This window comes from Lacerta agilis, chromosome 10 (genome assembly GCF_009819535.1).
Source record: "Lacerta agilis isolate rLacAgi1 chromosome 10, rLacAgi1.pri, whole genome shotgun sequence".
NCBI lineage: Eukaryota > Metazoa > Chordata > Lepidosauria > Squamata > Lacertidae > Lacerta > Lacerta agilis.
In genome coordinates, this window is record NC_046321.1 from 62,255,310 (window position 1) to 62,276,409 (window position 21,100).

The 21,100-nt window shown below is 44.7% G+C and overlaps 1 protein-coding gene across 5 annotated transcripts in view; it reads right to left on the reverse strand.

Annotated features, from left to right (window-relative positions):
- CPNE8 (copine 8) overlaps positions 1–20,467 on the reverse strand; it is a 54,470-nt gene extending 34,003 nt beyond the window's left edge. The window contains exons 1-3 of one of the 5 annotated variants that reach the window (XR_004427470.1): positions 20,261–20,455; positions 4,450–4,490; positions 3,495–3,541 (exon numbers count right to left, since the gene is read on the reverse strand). Coding sequence is in view for 4 of the 5 variants with exons in the window: in XM_033162943.1 (XP_033018834.1) it covers positions 3,495–3,541; positions 4,450–4,490; positions 20,261–20,394 (222 nt within the window). In the remaining variant the exon portion in view is untranslated. Of the gene's footprint in view, positions 1–3,494; positions 3,542–4,449; positions 4,491–20,260 lie in introns of all 5 variants that reach the window. The other 4 variants (XM_033162943.1, XM_033162944.1, XM_033162945.1 and 1 more) reach the window with 4 other exon arrangements.
- Positions 20,468–21,100: the final 633 nt, after the last annotated feature.

The following is a 21,100-nucleotide window of genomic DNA, read 5'->3' on the forward strand; positions in this document are numbered from 1 at the left end:
AGATGCTGCAAATCCAGGCTCTTAGATGGATCAGTGGGAACCCAAGAAATATAGTCAATGAATAAATTTACAGCTGATACTAATATTTCTGGAACTCCAAATTGGAAAGCTTTGAAATAATACCTTGAGGCATCTTGCTGAATTTTACAATTGAGGCTTTACCCTTGGAAACCATTAATACGTTGAAAAAGAAAATACGATACACATTTGTACCTGAAAGTATTTACTTGTGCTGCAGGCAATGGGTTTTAAAGGTAAAGGTAAAGGGAACCCTGACCATTAGGTCCAGTCGCAGATGACTCTGGGGCTGCAGCGCTCATCTCACTTTATTAGCCGAGGGAGCTGGTGTACAGCTTCCAGGTCATGTGGACAGCATGACTAAGCCGCTTCTGGCAAACCAGAGCAGCGCACAGAAACGCCGTTTCCCTTCCTGCTGGAGCGGTACCTATTTATTTACTTGCATTTTGATGTGCTTTCGAACTGCTAGGTTGGCAGAAGCAGGGACCGAGCAATGGGAGCTCTCCCCATCGCAGGATTCAAACTGCCAACCTTCTGATCAGCAAGCCCTAGGCTCTGTGGTTTAACCCACAGCACCACCCACGTCCCCAATGGGTCTTACTTCAGAGTAAATAAACATGACGTGCAAGAAGCAAACTTTTATTATGGTAGTATAACAAAACTGAGCTGAGGATTGGGAACAGAGTACCTTCATTCACGCATCAAGGTAATCCTTACATAATAGAGCACACCAATCTCACCTGCTTCGCTCCTCCCTGCTAGAACGTCTAAGAAACAAACCATATTAACCCTAGAACAATTCCTCTCTACAGATCATATTTTGTCTGTATCCATAATCTCTGCACTGGACTTAATACTAATGTTAAGAATCATGGTTTGTTTCCCCTACATATTATCAGAGAAGAGCAAAATAGGTGAGTTAAGCACATTCATGTTAAATCATGAATTATGTTACTGTGAGATGTGTGAATGAACTCAGTATGCATTGCTCTAAAAAATGTGATCCCAAGTCTCTATATTAACAACCCGGAGCTATCACTTTTTACTGAAACTAAGCTACAAGCTTTTCCTTCTACCAGTACAACAAAGCACTGCTATATATTATGAAGATTTTTCTGGGGAGGGTATGCCTAGTACCCCTTCTAATTCCTGGAATAACCAGGCTAGCTTCCTGGTAATGTGATAGCCTAGGTCGGGGGTCAGCAACCTGCGGCTCCGGAGCCGCATGTGGCTCTCTGACAGGTCTCCCGCGGCTCCGGCATGCCCCCTTTCAATGCCCTTTCAATAATAATTAAATGGTTATCGGCAAAAAAGGGCCAAAAAAACCATGAACAATCCGCATCAACGTTGAACAGCTGGGCGGTCTTTCTCAGCCCTCTCGGGGTTCCCGAGGACAGACCCAAGATTGATGTCCACCTTGACCACTCCCAGAGAGAGGAAGCGACTTCTTCACACCAATAAGCGTGTGGGGAGGGCTGAGCTTTTACCACCTCGGCGTGCCAATTGGCAGGACAGATCGCCCGCCTTGGCACATAGGCTCGGAGCCGGGGCCTTACCGCCGAGGTAGCCACTGAGGATGAAGGCGGGAGGCGGGCACGGGAGAGCGACGCTTTGTCCGGCCAATGAGCCGCCGGGATGCCTGTTCCTGTTTGAGGGGAACGTGCCAATGAGGGTGGCGTTAGGGCGGGGAGAAGAAGGAGCTGGGCTTTGCGAGTTATCGAGAGAGAGAGAGAAAAGAGTCGGGATAATAAAGGCGGCGGGAGGTGGCGGCGGCGATTGGAGCGGCCCCTGTCGGGCGGAATCCTTTTCAAAGCGGCCGCGCGGAGGGCGGAGCAGGCGGGCCTGGCGTCGCCGTGACGGGAGGGCGGTGATGGTCGCCGACAGGATGAAGTAGAGCTGCTTTGGGGCGGGGGCGGCGAAAACGTCCGGGCTGCTTCTGAAACCTCCGCCAGTGCTCGCTGTGGGTGGTGTACATGCTCAACGACGGCCCCAAGGGCGGCTCGGGGGCCCGGAGCCCCGAGGCCGGCGCGCTGCAGTGCCTGGCGCGATTCCCCCCCCAAAAAACCTTTTTTGGCTTTTTGGCTTTTTGCCTTGCTCTCCCACCACCCTCTCTTTTTCTTCCTCCCCTCCTTTTTTAATCCAAGGGGAGAAATCCCATTTTTAAAACAAACAAACAAACGAAAAACAAACAAACACCCCCCACAGCTGCTGCAGCCACTCTATTTGAATTTTTATTATTACCCTTTTCTCCCTCTATCCCCCCTTTTTCTTTTCTCTTCCCCTTTTGTTTTTGTTTTCAAAAAAAGGAAAAAGAAGAAAAAGATTTTCCCCCTTTATTTTTATTTTTTAAACTACTACATATTTTTAATAGATATCCTCCCCACCCCACCCCACCCCACCCCACCCCCAATTTATATTTTTCCACCCCACTTTTCCATTCCCACCCACCCTTTTTCTTTCTTTATTAGTTCGCTTGCCAACCTATCTTAGAGGGGGAAGCCCTCTCTCCCACCCACCCCCCCCCAAACAACTTTGAGCTGAACCCCCCAAAACGGGGGTAGATCACTGCTGAAAGTAGATCACAGTTTCTTGGGAGTTGGCCACCCCTGGTATAAGACATGTAACTAGAATAAAAATTTAAAAAAACCAAGCAAATAATTGTAATAACTACTGTAATAAAGCACTGCTATAATTATATATAATTTCCCTAAAATTTTGGTTTCATTCGCCTTTCCGTGCTGAAATGTCACAACCTGAACGACCATGGCTTGCCCCCCCCCCCCAGTTTTGATCCTGGGTATGCCCCTGAGTCAATGCAAAAAAGTAAGAACTTATTCTTGTTGTTTTTACTAATTATACTTTGCATTGGCTCCTATACGTTATTTATTATTATTGCATTAAGGTAAGAAACAATATATGCAGCGTTATATTTGTTTTAAATGTCGCAATGGTTTTGCGGCTCCCAGTTGTTGTTTTTTTCCTTTGGAAACGGGTCCAAGTGGCTCTTTGTGTCTTAAAGGTTGCAGACCCCTGGCCTAGGTAATGTGCTATGAAGGGAACAAAGGCACCAGAGGGCAAATGGGTGGGCCCCCTCCCTGAATTGGCTGGGAGTTAGAAAGACAAAGGGCAGAACTGAGAGTTGAGTGATATGAGCTAGAAGCTGGGAAGCCAGACAGAGCAATGTTCAATTTCTGATTGAGTTCAAGGCTGTCACTACGGAGGAAGTAAAGCCCTCTTGGGGTGTTAATGCTGTGATCCCCTCCATTGCAGGCTCAGGTTGTATAGATGTGTAAATAAACCATATATCATAATGGAACCACAGACTCTTCTGTACCTCATTCCAAAGCAAACAGGAATGCTGGGTAAGCACCTGGAACCCTAGTAATCTCACACTGCTCAGAGATCGGGGTGGCATGCAACAATATATATATTGCATATATTTATACATATATAAATGCAACAACAAAAAGCTTTACCTCTCTCCATTCCTTATTTCCCATACCTTGGGTATACAAAACACAGACTGTGGGGACGAAAAAGAAGAATGTGATCAATTTCATATATTTTTGTTTAACTTTTCCATTACAACTATACTCAAAGCTATAATGCTACAGATATTAGGCAAACATTAAAATATTACATAAGACATCAGAATCCATTTAGGAGTTACTAAGCCATCTGAGATAGTGCTTCATGTTTAATGAAACTTCACAATAAGATCCAGCATTCAAACACTGTCTTACTTGAATACTATGTCATACAGACTAGCTGTTATTCCTGACCATATATATCAGATCTAACAAACCACAAGTAGAAGGAAACCTGTTTCAAGTCTAACAGCTACAAAACATTTTAGCCCTATCAGCTGATGTTACCATACTTTTTTTCTTCTTCAAAAAAAGACACTTCTTTCACCAGCATCCTCCTAACTGGGAAACCATTTAAGAACAATGGAGGAAATATCTCTTTGTCTTCCAGACATTTAATATTCTGGTATTAAAAAGTTGGCTCTTCTAGTTTGTTCACCATGCCCAAGAAAAATGCATATGCACTTCTACTAGCAATGAAGGCTTTATTCAAGTTCATTATTTTCCTTCATCTTCCAAACAGAAACTATTTTAAACTCCTCATTTAGCAAATATTCAGTTTTTATTTATGCATCCACCACTCAAAAGAATTATTCAATGTTAGTGGTAAAGGAAAATCCATATCAGAAGGATGCAAGGTTGGCTTCATTGCAGCCCTGGCTTTATAGTACCAGGGAACTGATTTACTTACACAAGAACCAGAACCAAAAATTATCAGTAAGGATTACTGGCTAATTAACCTTTCATCCAGTCCATTGCATAATTCATTTTAATCTAAAAGAAAACATTGTGAGATGTGAATAGGAAATTGAAAATTTCATTAACAAATGAATGTTATACTTACTTGGATCAGATTTTGAAAATGTGTCTCGGTCCAAAAGGTTCCTATTCAAGAAAAAAATAATCATGTTAATCTTTCTGTTTTTAAAAATCACTACAAAAGATCTTAAACAGAAAGAGTCATATTGGAAGAGATTATTAAAGAAAGTGATCTCCACCTTCATTGCCAGGTATATTGGGGCCAACGAACAAGAGTACTCTGCTTCATCAGTCCAACTAGCTTCTGTACTGGCTGAGGAACTGCTAGTTGCCCTGAACTAAATATTATTTTTACTGTTCTTCATGTTCACACACTGCCTTCAACCTCAGAAATACAATACAGTGGTACCTTGGTTTAAGAACAGCTTAGTTCTGGCATCCCCAAACTTTGCCCTCCAGCTGTTTTGGGACTACAACTCCCATCACCCCTAGCTAACAGGACCAGTGGTATGGGATGATGGGAATTGTAGTCCCAAAACATCTGGAGGGCAGAGTTGGGGGATGCCTGGCTTTGTTTATGAACAACTTGGATTAAAAACGCTGCAAACCTGGAAGCAGGTGTTTTGGTTTGTGAATTTTGCCTTGGAAGCAGAACATGTTTCGCTTCCTGTTGAGTGTGTTCCATTTGTAAATTGAGTCCCCCACTGCTATGGGAAAGCATGCCTTGGTTTAAGAACACTTTGATTTAAGAAGGAACTTCCGGAATGGATTAAGTTATAAACCAAGGTACCACTGTATAGCACAAGCCATAGCTTGCAGCTACATTCAAACTAGCAAACTGTAAGAACATAAGAAAAGCCCTGCTGGAGCAGACCATCTAGTGCAGCTTCCTGTTCTCACAGTGGCCAACCAGATGCCTATGAAAAGCACACAAGCAGAAACTGCGTACAACAACTGCCTCTGACAGTATTGGCACATCAGTCATCATCGCTAGTAGCCACTGATAGCTGTAGCAACTTCCATCAATAAATATGGGAGTGTGGTAACATGATCCAATTTTGGGGTGGTTTTAAAACTTAAGACTCTCCCTGTCAGAACACTTGAGAGGTCTGTATTATCTGCATGGTACATCACTTCTTAATAGTAACCAGCAGCAAGATGTGGCACGGATAAACCATGTTAAAGTTTATCCATTACCCAGAGGATCAAAGTAAGAATGAGGCACATTTGGGGGGGGGGAGCTAGAATACTTCCCCTCGATGAAAGGTATAGCTTAATAGTTACTCTAATAAGGTACAACATTGTTTTAGACAAACACCCTTTACAGAGATAGTTAAGAACTTCCTTAAAATTCTTACCTTAAACATGTCCCTGAATAAGAGGCACAGCATTTCCTGCCTGCGCCCGGGGCAGTCAACATCAGCAGCACACCCGCATTAGGGCACACCATGGGGACTGGGAGTTTTTTACTCCTAGAATAAGAGCAATTTCCATTCTGGGACGAATTAGTCTATTCAGAGCAGTGGTGTAGCATAGGGGTGGAGCCGTGGGCGGGGCACAGCACCATAGTGACCCCTACCCACTGCTGCAGTTTGGAGGGCGCATCACAGTGCCCTGCCCCATCATGAGCTGTTGCGTCCTTCTCAGTGCCCTCCAGCGGGGGGGGGGGGGTGGCTGAGAAGGACGCAACAGGCATGGGCCCTGCAACCCCAGCACTGCTGCATCCTTCCCACAACGCCCTCCAGCTGGGAAGCTGCTGAGAAGGATGCAACAGGCACGTTCGCAGGACCCGGGGCGCCTGCCTGTTGTGTCCTTCTCAGCCACCCCCCCCCCCAAGCTGGAGGGCACTGAGAAGGACGCAACAGCTTAGGATGGGGCAGGGCACCCCCTCCCAACTGCAGCAGTGGGCAGAGGTCACTATGGCGCTGTGCCCCGCCCACGGCCCTGCCACCACGCTACACCACTGCTCTGAATAGACTAATTCCTCTTAGAAAGGAATGGAAATTGCTCTTATTCTAGGAGAAAAAAACTCCTAGCCCCTTCTAGGATCTTTACCAGAAAGGGCAGGAGCCCAGATTGGGCTTGTCTGTCGGTGACTGTTAGGCCTTGGCATCAGTTTAGAACCTGGTTATGGGTTCCCTGCCTAGCTAAACCCTAATTCACCCAGGTTCTAAACTGATGCCAAGCCCTAACAGCCACCGACAGACAAGCCCTATCTGGGCTCCTGCCCTATCTGGGCTCCTGCAGACAGTCAACACCTACCTAACAGTTCTAACTGTCAGGTTCTAACTGCCTACTTTCCTGATTGGCTGAAACTCCACTCAGGGGGTGGACCCAGGGTCTGTCCTTCACAACAGCCGTTTGTCTAATCCTCTTTTAAAGCTATCCAAGTGGGTGTCTATCACGTCATCTTGTGGGAATAAATTTCTTAGTTTCACTATGTTCTGTGTGAATAAGGACTTTACCTGCCCCGAATCTTCTAGCTTTCAATTTCATTGGACTGCCCCAAGTTCTAGTTTTATGAGAGAGAAACTTCACTCTGTCCACTTTCTCCATACTATGCATGATTTTATATACTGTACTTCTAACATGTCCCCACTTACTTGCCTTTTCCCTAAACTAAAATGCCTCAAATGTTGAGATCTCTCCTCACAGCAGCAACCCTTTTGCAACCAAAGGTTAAGCAAACAGTACTATATGCAGTATTCCAAGTATTCACACCATAGTTGTATAACGGCATTATGATATTGGCAGTTCTATTCTCAATCCCTTCCCTAGTGATCCCTGGCATGTAGTTTGCATTTTTCACAGCTCCCTCATACTAGGATCAACATTTTCATCAAACTATCCACTACGATCCCATGGTTTCGTTCCCAGTCAGCCACTGCCAGTTCAGACCCTATGAATGTATATGTGAAATTGGGAGGAGAGGTGTCTCAATGTGCATCAATCACGTCATACTTCCTTACAAAGAATTACATTTGCCATTTTACTGACCCTCCTCTCAGGTTGGAGAAATCCTTTTGGAGCTCCTCCCAATCCCTTTTTGTTTTACCCACCATGAATAATTTGGCATTATCAGCAAACATGCGTACCTCACTTCTCACTGCCAACTCTAGATTGTTTATGAACAAGATAAAAAGCATGGGTTTCAATACTGATACAGTCATACCTCGTGTTGCATCCGCTTCACGTTGCGTCTTTTTGGGTTATGAACGTGGGAAACCCGGAAGAGTTTACTTCTGGGTTTGCCTTGTGCACACATGCGCAGAAGCAATCTGCACACTTTGCGCACATGCAGAAGCGCTCTATCGCACCATGTGTGTGCACAGAAGCGGTGCTCTAGTTGTGGACTTTTCGGAGTGTGAACGGCACCCCGGAACGGAATGAGTCTGCAGCTAGACTGTACTTGGGAGACTCCATTTTCCATATCCCTCAGCTGGAATAACTGAATATTTTTTCTTCCTTCCTGCTTCTTGTTTCTTAGCCAGTTCCATAAGAGTGTCTCACCTCTTATGCCATGACTGCTAAGCTCACTCAAGAGTCTGGTGAGGGACTGTATCAAACATTTTCTGGTATTCAAAGTACACATTGTCTACTGGATCACCATTTATATGCTGTACTAATTGACACTCTCAATGAATGCTAAGAGGTTAGTAAGAACAAACTTAGGGCTTATCCAAAATTACCTTTTCTCTGCTCTTTCCAGGCATGGTCTGCAATTTAAAGCTCCAAGTCTATACTCCCCACCCCATCCCACCCTGTTTTTGCTCTGGAGCTTTCCCCACAAAAACCTGCTCTTTAAAGTTCAACTGGAGCAAACATCTATCTGTGGAAAATCAAAATTAACGTTTGCTATTATTCAACTTTAAAGAGCTGGTTTTCATGGGGAAAGCTCAGCACAAAACCAAAAACAAAATCCTCCCCACCCCCAGATCCTTTTTTTAAAAAGTGGCATTACACATGTCACCTTCCAGTCCTCAGTACAGAGACTAATCTTAGAGGCAAGTTACAAATTTTTGATATAAGAACAGAAATGTCACATCTGAGTTCTTGAGTTGATACCATCAGGACCAGGTTATTTGTCAGTTTTTACTTTGCCAATGAGACCCAGAAACACACAGCTTCTCAGCAAATCTTATTTTCCTCCTTTAGCATACCTTTGATTCAGTTGCTATTGAAACATCCAGCCACCTCCCTAGCGGGTCTCCTGATTATTATTAATTTTTTTAAAAAGTTGGTGGTGTCCTCATGCTTTTAGCAATATGTTCCTCAAATTCTTTTTTAGCATACCTTATTGTTTGTTTGTATGGTTTTTATCAAAGTCTGTGTTCTGTTTGTCTCATTTAGACAAGACTTAAGTTTTTCTTGGTCCTGGTGTTTCCTTTCCTGATCTGTTGTATTCAGTCTAGCTGAGCTTCTAATATTGTGATTTTAAACAACTCCAAGTATTTTGGAGAGATTAGACCCTCTTGGCTTTGGCTTTCAAATTCCACAGCCTCATTTTTATGAAGTTTTCTCTTCTGTGTGGGAGATTTTAGCAAACAAACCTAACAATACATATTTGCTAGTTAGTATGTGAATGAGTTAAGGACCACAGAGTTCTTACTGCTAGAATAGGCTCAGTAAAGTCATGCTTCCTCTTCTTTTGACAGGGAGGAAATAAAGCCTGTTTCCAGTGTCCCCCACCCCTTTCACTGCAAGCCATGGTGACAGATGAGCTGGCCCAATCACCTTCTAAATCCAGCCCGCGGACAGTATGTGAATCAGCATGTTTTTACATAAGTAGAATGTGTCCTTTTATTTAAAATGCATCTCTGGGTTATTTGTGGGGCATAGGAATTCGTTCATTCCTCCCCCACCCCCCAAAAAATAGTCCGGCCTCCCACAAGGTCTGAGGGACAGTGGACCAGTCCCCTGCTGAAAAAGTTAGCTGACCCCTGTACCAGGCTCTGAAGCTGTAATTGCTGTGTTTCTACTAAGAGTGTTTTACATGCATTATTTTATTGCTGCTGTGTAAGGAAAATGCATGTCTGAGACTAAGAAACTGTAAGTAAACTATTTTAAACTTACTTTGCAGTCTGTACTGTATTTATTGAAAAAGGGGTTAAAGGGGGTCAGCTGCCTTATGCAGCTGAACAAACAGAATAAATAGGTTTTATAGCCTATTCCTATGCTTCATTAATCTGCCTAATGATGGGACTTAATATTCTGCTACTGGGGCTCTCTGTGTGCTAGCCTCGCATTTTAAAAACAGGCACCAGCTATTTTACTTTTGTTGTGAGTCTCTAGAGGATCAACTATAATTAATATATATTCCATCAGGCGTATGTTATGCCCGTCAAGTCTATGTTGTCCTCTCAGACCAAGCACTCCAGCTCATCTATCTTGGCTCAGCAGCTTCTAGCATTAGCAAATAAACACTTATATATACTGTAGTGTCTTTCACCAAGTGTCCTTGGTACTTGAACTTTAGCCTATAGTACTCTGGCCTCTCTAAATCTCTAGCATATGTCAATGCTAAATTCTACCTCTTCCCAATTTAAATAAGGCAATATATATATATATATATATATATATATATATATATATATGAATGTTACGTGAGCAGATAAAATACCAACCAATTATAGAAAAATGTTTGTTTTATTTGGATGCTTAAATGGGAAGTCCTTTTAATACAGGTAAAATATGTTCAGACTAACTTGTTATGGACAGTTATTTAGTTGCCATGTTCTGATGCATCTGAAGTTTTCAAACAGTTTTCAGCCTAATGCACTGCAGATCATTTACCCTGGATCTTACAAGAACATAGATCACGGTAATAAACCTGTAGCTGGCACACAAGAGCTTTCTCCCCCAGAAGAAATGTGAACATTCAGCGTTAACAGCCAAACCTAACAGTACTTCTGAGCTACAAACCTGCTCTTTAAGAGGAAGTGCAATCTCATCTAGAAAAGGCTGTGTACCACTTCCCCAGACCCCTGAATTCCTAATTATTAGTGGATCAGTCTTGTCTGGATTGCGTGGTTTCTTCATTCACATCCCGCTTTTCACAGAATATACAGAGGTCTGTCTAGCTTTTTTATCACTCCTATCAGTTCATGCAAGGAAGGCCGATTCAAACTATGGTTTGAGAACCAACCAGATCATAAACCAGAGTTTGATCCGGGCTTGTTTAAAACTAACCAAAGTTCCCCAAATTTGGATCTTAATAAGGAACTCTAGTTAGCTTAAACATGGAAACATCCAATCTCTTCCACATAGCTGTGTCAGAGGAGGGAAGAAGGGATGGTGTGAGCCCAGTTGCTGCTGAGACTCATCATGCAATGATAAGCTACAGTTTAGCATCAAGTCACCCCAATCTCAACTGGTGATAAAAGACACCGCAAAAAATTGAATATTAATCAGCCCCGTCTTATCCATAGGGGCTACTGGCGCGGTGCGCCAGGGCACCGGCCCCCCAGGGGCGCCCCCGCGAGCCCGCCAGCATACCGTGCGCCCCCTCCCCAAGGCGCCCCCACGCGCCGCTGGCGCAGCCGCTGCCACCCATGCCGCTCCTGGGCGGGCTGTGAGCCGGCCGCCCTCGCCTCCCATCCTGCACGGGAAGCCCCAGCATCACACCCTTCATCCCCCGCTCGCCCACCCCCCCCTCCCGAGGGGCGGCCAGTGCGGGAGGGAGGTGGCCCCAGAGGCGGTGCGCTGGGGGCACCGGAGGGATCGCCGCGCCACGGCGGCCGATCTGCCTAAGACGGCCCTGATATTAATAAGGTTTTCTGTAGCTATGGTTTTTTTGGACTGGACTGTAGTCAAACAGCTGAACTTGGATAAAGACACACTATGATCACTGTTTATAGTTTCTTAAAATGTTTTGTTATGGTGACTGCATTGTATTCAACATGGCACTAAGGAAATGGTCCTGTAAGTATAAGCATTTCTGCTGGCCTGATAGAATGATCTCCCTTCTCACCCCTTGCAAAAAGCATTGTCCCAACCCTCTGGGATAGATCTGGGGAAGGCATAGGGGAATGGGGGGGGGGGGAGAATAACTGGGAAGTTCCATTGCACTAGCAGGAATTGTGCTAGTTTCTATTAACATAACGATTTAGTTGAATACAGCACAATACTACTTTGATACCAGGTTACAAAACTAAACAAAGGTAGCAGTCATGAAAGTAACTGCATAAAAGTTGCTACCAACTTTGTTATTCAACATATTTATGTTAGACATTTGTAACCTAAGAGAACCCACACCATTTTTTCTAAAGCTTCCTTGACTGGTTGCTTAGAGCAGTGTTCCCCAACCTTGGGCCTCCAGCTGTTTTTGGACTACAGTTCCCATCATCCCTAGCTAGCAAGGCCAGTGGTCAGGGATGATGGGAGTTGTAGTCTCAAAACAGCTGGAGGCCCAAGGTTGGGGAACACTGGCTTAGAGGAACTTACCAGAGGCAACCTGAGAGGTGTGTATTTATACATCTCTCCTCACACTGCTGATTTATCCAGAATCACTCAGTTTGCTACATGCAAACCTAGGCACAGGGGAACTGGCTCAGAACAAACTATTGATACAGGAGTACTAGAATGAGGAAAAGAATAGGTGTAAAAAGAAGTTAACTTGCAATATAAAAATGGCTTTAGGGTTATACTCAACAAACCAAAACTGTTGCCAAATCTACATTATTATAGAGAATAGGTATGTAAAGCTTTTTCATTTCTGTGATTCAACATTGTGGTGGATAATCTTTATTTATATATATATATATACACACACACACACACACACACATCATAAGCAGGAAGCTAACAAAGGGGATGCGGGTGGCACTGTGGGTTAAACCACAGAGCCTAGGGCTTGCTGATCAGAAGGTTGGTGGTTCAAATCCCCGTGACGGGGTGAGCTCCTATTGCTCGGTCCTAGCTTCTGCCCACCTAGCAGTTCGAAAGCACTTCAAAGTGCAAATAGATAAATAGGTACCGCTCTGGCAGGAAGGTAAACTGCATTTCCGTGCGCTGCTCTGGTTCGCCAGAAGCGGCTTTGTCATGCTGGCCACATGACCCGGAAGCTGTACACCAGCTCCCTCGGCCAGTAATGCGAGATGAGCGCCGCAACCCCGGAGTCGGACACGACTGGACCTAATGGTCAGGGGTCCCTTTACCTTTAACAAAGGAAGTGGTTGGACCGTAAGACAAGAGGGACATGATGAATGGTAAGGTGGTACCAGGAAAGGACTTCTTTTGATTGATATTCACTATGGATGGTATCTGCTCTTAACCCCCCCCCTTTTTTTGAGAACGAGGAGAAGTATGTCTGAAGAAGGGATGAGGGAAGCTCTACATTAGGAACAGGAAAGAAAGATCAACATTGGGATCTGCTGTGCCAGTGAATTCTACTGCCTGAGGCGGCTGCCTCACCTTGCCTCATGGATGGGCCAGCCCTGCTTTGGGGCATTGCCACCACATGTGGCTAAATGAGCCAGTTACATAACCATTATTATTATTATTATTTTAACAGCAAGCAGTTCCTTCACTCATGGAGGAGCTTTTTAGAATGTGTGAGCATGTAGGGGTGCTCAAGTATACTCTCTGTGTTTTGATGGAAAGGCAGTTAGGCATGTGTGACTATATATATGTGAAGTGTGTGTTCACATATATGTGTTGCGAGAGGGAGAGGGAGTGAGCGAGAGGTGTATGTGTGTCTGTGGTTTCTACAAGTGCAGTGAATGTGCATTTGAATGAGAGAAAGTGTGGTCATCTTGTATATTTTTTCCTGGTACTGGGAAATGTTCCTGTTATTATGGCAAAAGTAATGGGGAGGGATCAAAATAGTGAAATTTCCACAATCAGGATCAGCAGGACATAGGTGACCTCCCATAAGAAGTATAAGGATGTCCAGTAAGGGAGAGGTGCAATGACTGTAGTTCTTCCGACTTTGTGTAATGCCACACGACCATGGTAGCCATTTTGTGGCTGGCGCCCACAGCACTTTCTCAAAATTCAAGATGCGCCTTCTGATTTAAAAAGATTGGCAACCCCTAAGGTAGACAATATTGGACCAGATGGACCAGTATGCTGACAGTATAAAGTCAATGTGATTAGATGCACTTTTGGTCTAAACTAGCAAAGCTCTTTTAATATTTAGGAGTTTTGCCTTCACTAATTTGTGGAAGACCAGGTCAAACATGAAGTATTTCTCTAGAATATTAACTTACGTTCTTGAAAGAACTGATTATAAAAAGGGTATGTGCTGTCTATGTGAAGATTTATAAGACCCAGGTTTAAATCTCAACCAGACATTAAGGTCACTGGGTGATCCTAGCCTGTCACTCTCTCAGTCTAACCTACTTCATGGAATTGCTATGAAGATAAAATGTGTGGTGGGAAAAGCGGAAACATGCATTTAATACTTTCCAGAAACTAAGGATGGGATACAAATATTCAGTGTGTGCAAATATTTTATATAGATATATTGTATAGACAGACAGACAGACACGGATAATTCTACATGTACTTTGGAAAATGGTGTCAAGCTCACAAAAACATATGCAACAATAAAATAAGTCAGTATTTAAGGTGTCACTAGACTAAATTTCTTCTGCTTTGTACAACTTAGCCTATTATACTGAAAAGGATATATTTTTATTTCCTTAGCTAAAAGCCAGCTGAATGTGAATATGTATCTCAACATTTGTTTACCAAAACCTCAAGTGCCATGCATTACACATTTGAACAAAACCTTAAGAATATTACTCACATAAAATACTGCAACTGATCATTCTTGACATTTGAATGCATTTACCTATAAAACAGACAATTTGTTCAAGTAGGCACTCAATCATTATGTTTCTGGAGTCAAAGGTAGAAGTATGTTGCTCTAAATACGTTTCCAAGAATGGCATAAACCTCAGAGCCTCACTTTATGTTTACTATGGATTTCTAGCTTTCATGCTTTCAAAAAATAAACTTCAAACACATGGGGGCAGTCTGTTTACCATGAGAAATTTGCTTCATTGGCTCAAATAAAAAAACATACCAAACTATGGTTAAGGATGGCTAATTTTGGTTTAGTGCAATGTCTGAATTGGCAGCCATTTTTGTGACTGGCTAGCAAACAAGAACCATGGTTTTATTTTGCATTATCTATGGCTTATCATGCTGACTGAATTGACATACCAAAGGGCGACTGCTTTCTCTCCAGAGGCTGCTGCACCTGGAGATTTGAATGCTGATCATACAGAAAAAAGTATCAAACTACAGTTTCGTCTGTTTGGAAACCCAAATTATTATTTGGATTCTAAACTAAAGAAAATACGAGCCATGATTTGGTATGATGTCTAATTATGTCTATCATATCAGAGAAACTCTTCTGAACATTTGGTGCAACCAATTTAAGGGTTTCAAGGCATCCTAACAAGATTGAGCTTGATGCAGTGGCGCTTGTACATCTCCAATGATAATTAATTTTTATGTGAATCATAAATCACATAACATGTGCACACTTGCTATTACAGTATGGCAAATGTGCTATTAATACTGAAGAGGTTCCCTCTTGCTGATATAGTACAACAGGCACCTGTCTTAAATGTAATTAAAGGCCCATTTTTTATGCTTAATACCCAAGTTGCTAAACCAGAAAATGCTGCTATCAGCAGGAAATGAGCAATGGCACTGAACCTGGTTTAACATCTAACAATGCAATCCAACCACCCAATCCACTGTGCTGGAGGAGGGTTGGATGAAGTGAAGGGACACTTCTCCTCCAAGCCCTGCCTGTTCTCTGCCATTCGTGTGAAAGCCCCACCTACAAACCAGTAAACTCCCCAGAAATATGGCATGGGGTGGGGGGGACCAGCACAGGATCCACTGGATACTGAGCCAGTCCCATTGGCACGTGACGACGGGTCCAAGCTCGATTGCTTCACTGTGCCGGCCTGGGAGCTGCCATTGCAAAGCTGCATTCTTCTTCATCACACACCCTAAGCTGCTGCAAGCTGCAGAGCTGTGGGCATGGCAGCAACTATGCCGGTCTATCAAGCCCCACCACTGCCAACCACTGGTTTAGACTGCAGCTTCAGAAGTCAACTGACATTAAACCACAAGTAGGCCAACCCTAAGAATGAAGTTCCACGTTTTTATGGGAATCTGAGACCCGTGGTGGAGGGTGGGTTGCCAGTGGCCGGGGCAAGGCAAGTATTCCACCCCGTAAACCATTACCGGTAAATGTGTAAAGAGAGGAAAAGTGGGGAGAGGAAAAGATAGTGTAAGAGTCTCAATCCAGCAGAGGGGGCAGGCTGGGTCAGTGGGTCAGTATTGGAGATGCTGGGCGAGCTGGCCAAGAGCACAATAGCAGTGGCTGAGGAGGTGCATGGCAAGGCAGTGTGCAGCACCAAGTACTTGGACTTGTGGAGGTCTCTGCCACTGCTGATGGGCTGCCATGTTGATGGGCTGCTTATTCTCTTCCCTTGCGCCAACCCCTGAAGTACCAGAGGCCACCCCTTGGCCCTCCAGCCCCTGCCACCCTCCTCACCCAGCCTCCATCAGAGTGAAGCCCCAAGCAACTGTTGCTTAACCGGAGCAATAGCCCCAAAGCACTGCCTTTGCTGCTGGCTCCCCCCCTTCCCTGTCTGCCCAGCAGCAAAAGGCAGGAAGAGCACTCTGTTGTTGTTTCCTCATTGGCTGGGACACTGCCTCAGAGCTAGGCTGCACCACACCTTGGCATGGCAGGTACCTAACGTGAGTGGGGCCTCCAAGTAACTAGGCTGAGTGAGACTATCTCTCTCTGTTTCTCTATGCTATCACTGGATGGAGGTGAAGCCAAGGCTGACCAGGTGATATGCCTGCATGCTGCAGAAGCACGTGTGACCGAGTGAAAGAGTGGCTGAGCCAGCCCAACCTCACCTCTTGGCCGGCCTAGGGTGTGGCATGTGCTCAGGCATCCCTTTGATGGCCACGGGGAGGCACCACTGGTGCCCCAGCCCCAAAGGCCCAGCCTGGGTGCAGCTGGTCTCCCCACATCTCTGGACTGTGGCAGCAGCTCAGCCACATGGCCTTGATGAGGGAGCCTCTTGTGGGAGCACCTGGTTGTGCCATTCAGAATTTTGTGCCTGGGGCAATTGTCCTTCTGGGGGCCGCACACCACTATCTGAGACCAGTAAAAATCAGAATCTTCAGATTGGTTTTTGTATCAATGGTAAAAGAAGCTGCATCTCTGATATAAATGGTCAATGTAGCTACAGTAATCAGAAATTTACATGGTGGTTCTTATTATGGACTTTTATTATCAAAGAACTAGCCAGTTCAGGCTACTTAAATGGATTAACTTTTCCCTGTTACTTGTTCCCTGGTACTTTCCCTGTATACTTGGTAATAAATCTGAAATATCTGCTTATTCAAGGTTCACCACTGAGAGTGCTAAATCACTTTTAGACTACCAGTGCATCAGAATATAGCAGTTCATTCCAAACAAAGTATTGGGAGGTATTCACTGATTTCCTCTGTCATGTCTGTTTCAGCAGTACTGTATTAAGGCCAACAAAACGTTAAGTCACAATAAAGTATCCACAGAAAGTGGCAGCAGATATAATAAAACTAAATACAGGCAGATAACTTCTGAACTTAGATCAAAACAACCACTCTGGGATTTGGTACAGGTAAAAGGTAATGGTAAAGGACCGGTAACTCCTATCTTCTGAAGGATGGGCTGTTTGCTTGGTTTTTAATATTTGAGTCAAGTTCCCTACAAATCTTCCTTATCCTGGAAGCACCTATGCTTATTTATTATAATACTGTAGTACCTCCTGTTTTCTCCTTATGCATGGACCAGTTTGTTAGAGGCACAGTATCAAACATGGTGGAAGCTGCTAGAGACTAGCATACTAGAGACACATAATCAAGATAACTGATCTATATTAAGTTCTCTTAATACTGTCAAATTTATGTATTTTAAGTGTTTCACAGTTGGCATGAGATGAGATACATTAACGTATACTGTGAAGTAAAAAATGTTGAAGGAAGCAGGGAGTCTGATTCAGTGGCATAGACATTGCCAAGGAAAGGCAGTCTGGAACGGAAGAGTTTTCAAGACACATTTGCATGGAGGCATGCACTGTAGGGGGTATGTAAAGCAGAAAATACCTTGTACTTACAAGCAGGATGACAATGGGTAAAAAATGTGGCTTTCAACCTAAAAAATCAGCTACAGGTGAAAACAGAATCCTAACCTTGAATTGGTGATTGCAACTGTGTATAGGAGGTGGTATTCATTCTGGGTTAATGTTGTATAAGACACAGATGAATTTCAATTTTCTTCCAGTGCCTTGATTCTAAATCTAAACAAATTACATCTATAGAAGCAGGCTTGGTGGGGGAGTGATTTTTAAAGAACATCAAATTATGTTTTCGCAGAAAATGCAACCATGAAAAGAAAGAGACAAGAGATTGTTGCCTTTCACCAGGACTTCCATGACAACTCTCCTCCAAAGAACTAGGAAAAACCAGATCACACCATGTTTTGCCAACATCTGATACTGGTCTTTAACTATTTTTGGTGACATGACAAATATACCTCTGTATTGCAAACAAACACACAAAGCTCCTGGTTTATTTTACAATTAAACATTCAAAAGTAAATGCTACAAAACCTAGAAAATACTCCTGAATAATAAAGGAAAACTCCGTTTCATCTGATTTTCTTGATGAAGGCCTTTGAAACTATAAATGAATTGTACTCCAGGCATAATCATTCAAGAAAAAAAATCAAAGCAGAAAGATTTTTCCATGTTTTTGAACATGAATAATTTACATATTCATTTTCTTCTTCAATTAAAAGAGTTATATGAGAAATAAGTTACGATTCTTTGTTTGAGCTCCAAGATAGGAAACTCTGTAAAGATTCCTATTAAAATAAAAAAGAGGCAACCATAAAAGACAAAGGATGCTGACTTCATAATATGCACTACCAATTTCAATTTTCTCTCTCAATAGTATTTTGATTCAACTAATCTCTTGCCTGAAATGCCAAAATAACTGTATTTTAAAGGGCTAACATTTCATTTCTGGCTACAGGAAAAAGGATATGGGTGGGTGTGGAGAAAGCTGTTTGAATGGCTTGCTCCTTAACAAAATTTCAAAAGAATTACTTCAGGATAAATGTGATTAAGAAATCTGTCTCCAGAAGTAAGTAACAGGAGCATACAATAAACTTCTCATGTTTGCACTGAGATAATCCAGTAAACATTTCCCTGCAATTTACTTCTTACTGTAAGAGATAGTATTCAGTCTTCTTGTACCCTGATTTACAAATTCTCAACTGACCCATTACCAAAACAAGAGCAGGAAGCTCTTTAGCAAGCTCAGAAATTATGCAAAAGGACAAATAAATCACTAGGGGCTCGTGCAAGAAGAAAAGCAAACACTAATTCCATCATCTTCCTCAATTCACTCCAGCACAAGGAAAATAATGACATTATTGTCCCTCTTTTTTAATCTCATTCAGGCCCTAGGAAAAAAAGAAACCTAGTTTTTTTTTACCTTCTGTGCATGGGGTGGGGGGAGGGGGTTGTCTGCAGAGGCAGATATGTTTCAGATCCTTATCCAATTCACTTTATTCAGAAAGGAAAAGGGATTTTCCACATTGATCCACTACAAAGAGATGAGAATTGTCATCCCATCCGAACCCAGGAGACCACCAATGGAAATTCTGCATTTCACGCACCTCTAGGAAATACTGTGGTGAAGAGGTACAGAGCTGCCTCCTAATGTGATCTTGTCTTACACACAAGGAAGAGCAAGCCTGGTAAAATAAAATTGTGGGGGAAGATACATTGAGAACACCAACAGAAAAAGGAATTCCTGGTCTAGAACGCAAAGGAATTACACACCCACTGCAAGTCTAACACCTACATCATCAACAGGAGAGGATATATGGCACCAAGGCAAGTGCCACCTCAGGTGGAACAAGAAGTTACAGCTTACCACATCCAGCGAAGGGAAATATTATGCTGGCGTATTCTTTTTCCTTTGCCACATAATTGCACAGAGGAAAGACAGGACACAACTTTTCATCACAGTGTATGCGTGTGTCGCACTAATAAAACACAACCCTTTTCTGGAGAGACGGGAAGGTGCCACAGGTAGATCAAGATGTGATAGCCTTCTACTCCCCAGAGCACCTGGGTGGCAAGTAAGAATCATGGAATTGCAAAGTGCTCTGAGGGTCATCTAGTCCAACCCTCTGCAAGTCCTTAATTACTGTTGCGATCAATGTTTATTTTAAGCGGACTGTTTTCGTCGTGATCCGTTTCAAGGGCCACAGGCACCAACGCAGAGCCACTCTTCATCGCAGGCACCCACTCTTTCCCCCACATTGCACGGAGGAGGCCACCTTTTCAGACAAGCCAACATCCTGCGGAGTGGGACCCTCAGGAGCAACCGCAGACGGCCCGCTTCACCCCCCACGGAGGCCAGGGTTGCTCGTGGGGCGGCGCGAATTCCAAACACGGGAGCGTGTGGGGGGGGGGGGGGTTGGGGTTGGGTAGGTGGAGAGAAACGTGTCCGCGCTCCTTCCCTTCTGTCATCGGGGAATTCCACATCCAGGGGGTACCACGGCAGGGAGAGATCTCGCCTCCCCCACCAACAAGCCTTTCGCTCCCACACACTCGCACTTCCCGCCAAGGGGGGAGGGGGGGTCAACAACACGAGACTAAACCATGGTTTCCCGTTCACACGTTCGTCCGCCCACGCCTCAAAAAGCAGCGTTTTTTTCTCACACACTCCGACCCTTCCACTTCCCCGTCCACCGAGGGAACGGGGGGGGGGTGCTCCTTTCAACCACGACGAATATCCACAGAGAGACGCCGCCACCCCCCCACCCCCCCAAAAAATCTTTTATTTCCCCTCACCTGCAGGACACCGACACCTCCACTCGGGTAGCCGGGACGCTAGCGCTGAGCGGGTTAAAATCCCCCACGGACGCCATGTTCCCGTATCTGTCCAGCTTGGACAGCTGCCCCAAGAGTTTGTCCGGACCGAACATGGGGCAACCAAAAAAAGAAAAAAAGAAAGGCGGGGAAGGAGGTGGCGCTAACGGAATTTCCCGGGCAGGGCGAGGCGAGGCGAGGCGAGGCAGGGCGGAGAAGCCGGAGAGAGGGAAGGAGGGAGGGACCGAGCGAAGCGGCTCTGAGGGGAGCGGGCGGGAGAAGGAGGCGAGGAACGCCGACTGCCGACTGACGGGAAGCGGGCGAGCGGGAAGAGCGCGCGCGCGCTGGGGTCTCTGTGTGAGTGTGGGTTTTTGTGCGTGACGTCACTATCTGAGGGGGGGGGTTGTTGTTGCGCGTGACACCCCCAGCCCCCCCCCTTCACCTCGCGGCGGTGACCGTTGGAACCGGGAGTTCCTCCTAACGGTCCCCGAGGGCGGCGCGAGGCTTGTTTTTTCCTTATGGGAGGAGGAGGAGGAGGAGAAGCCACTTCCCCGTAAAGTTCCACGTTGTGTTTTGTTGGTGCCGCCTGGCACGAGCAAGGCGGGCGAAAGGGCCGTCCTATAAAACATCCGCGCAGCAGGGACACAGGGAGTTGTTCTCCTTCCGCGAGGGTTACTCGGCGGCCGCGCCTGACGAGAAATTTCGCCTCAGTGAAATAACGACGACAATCTTTTATTTCGCCTGCCCCGCCGGCTCCTCCGTGTCGTAGCAGCTAGGCTGCAGTCCTATATGCTGACGTGACGCGCGCACCACGCTTCGCTC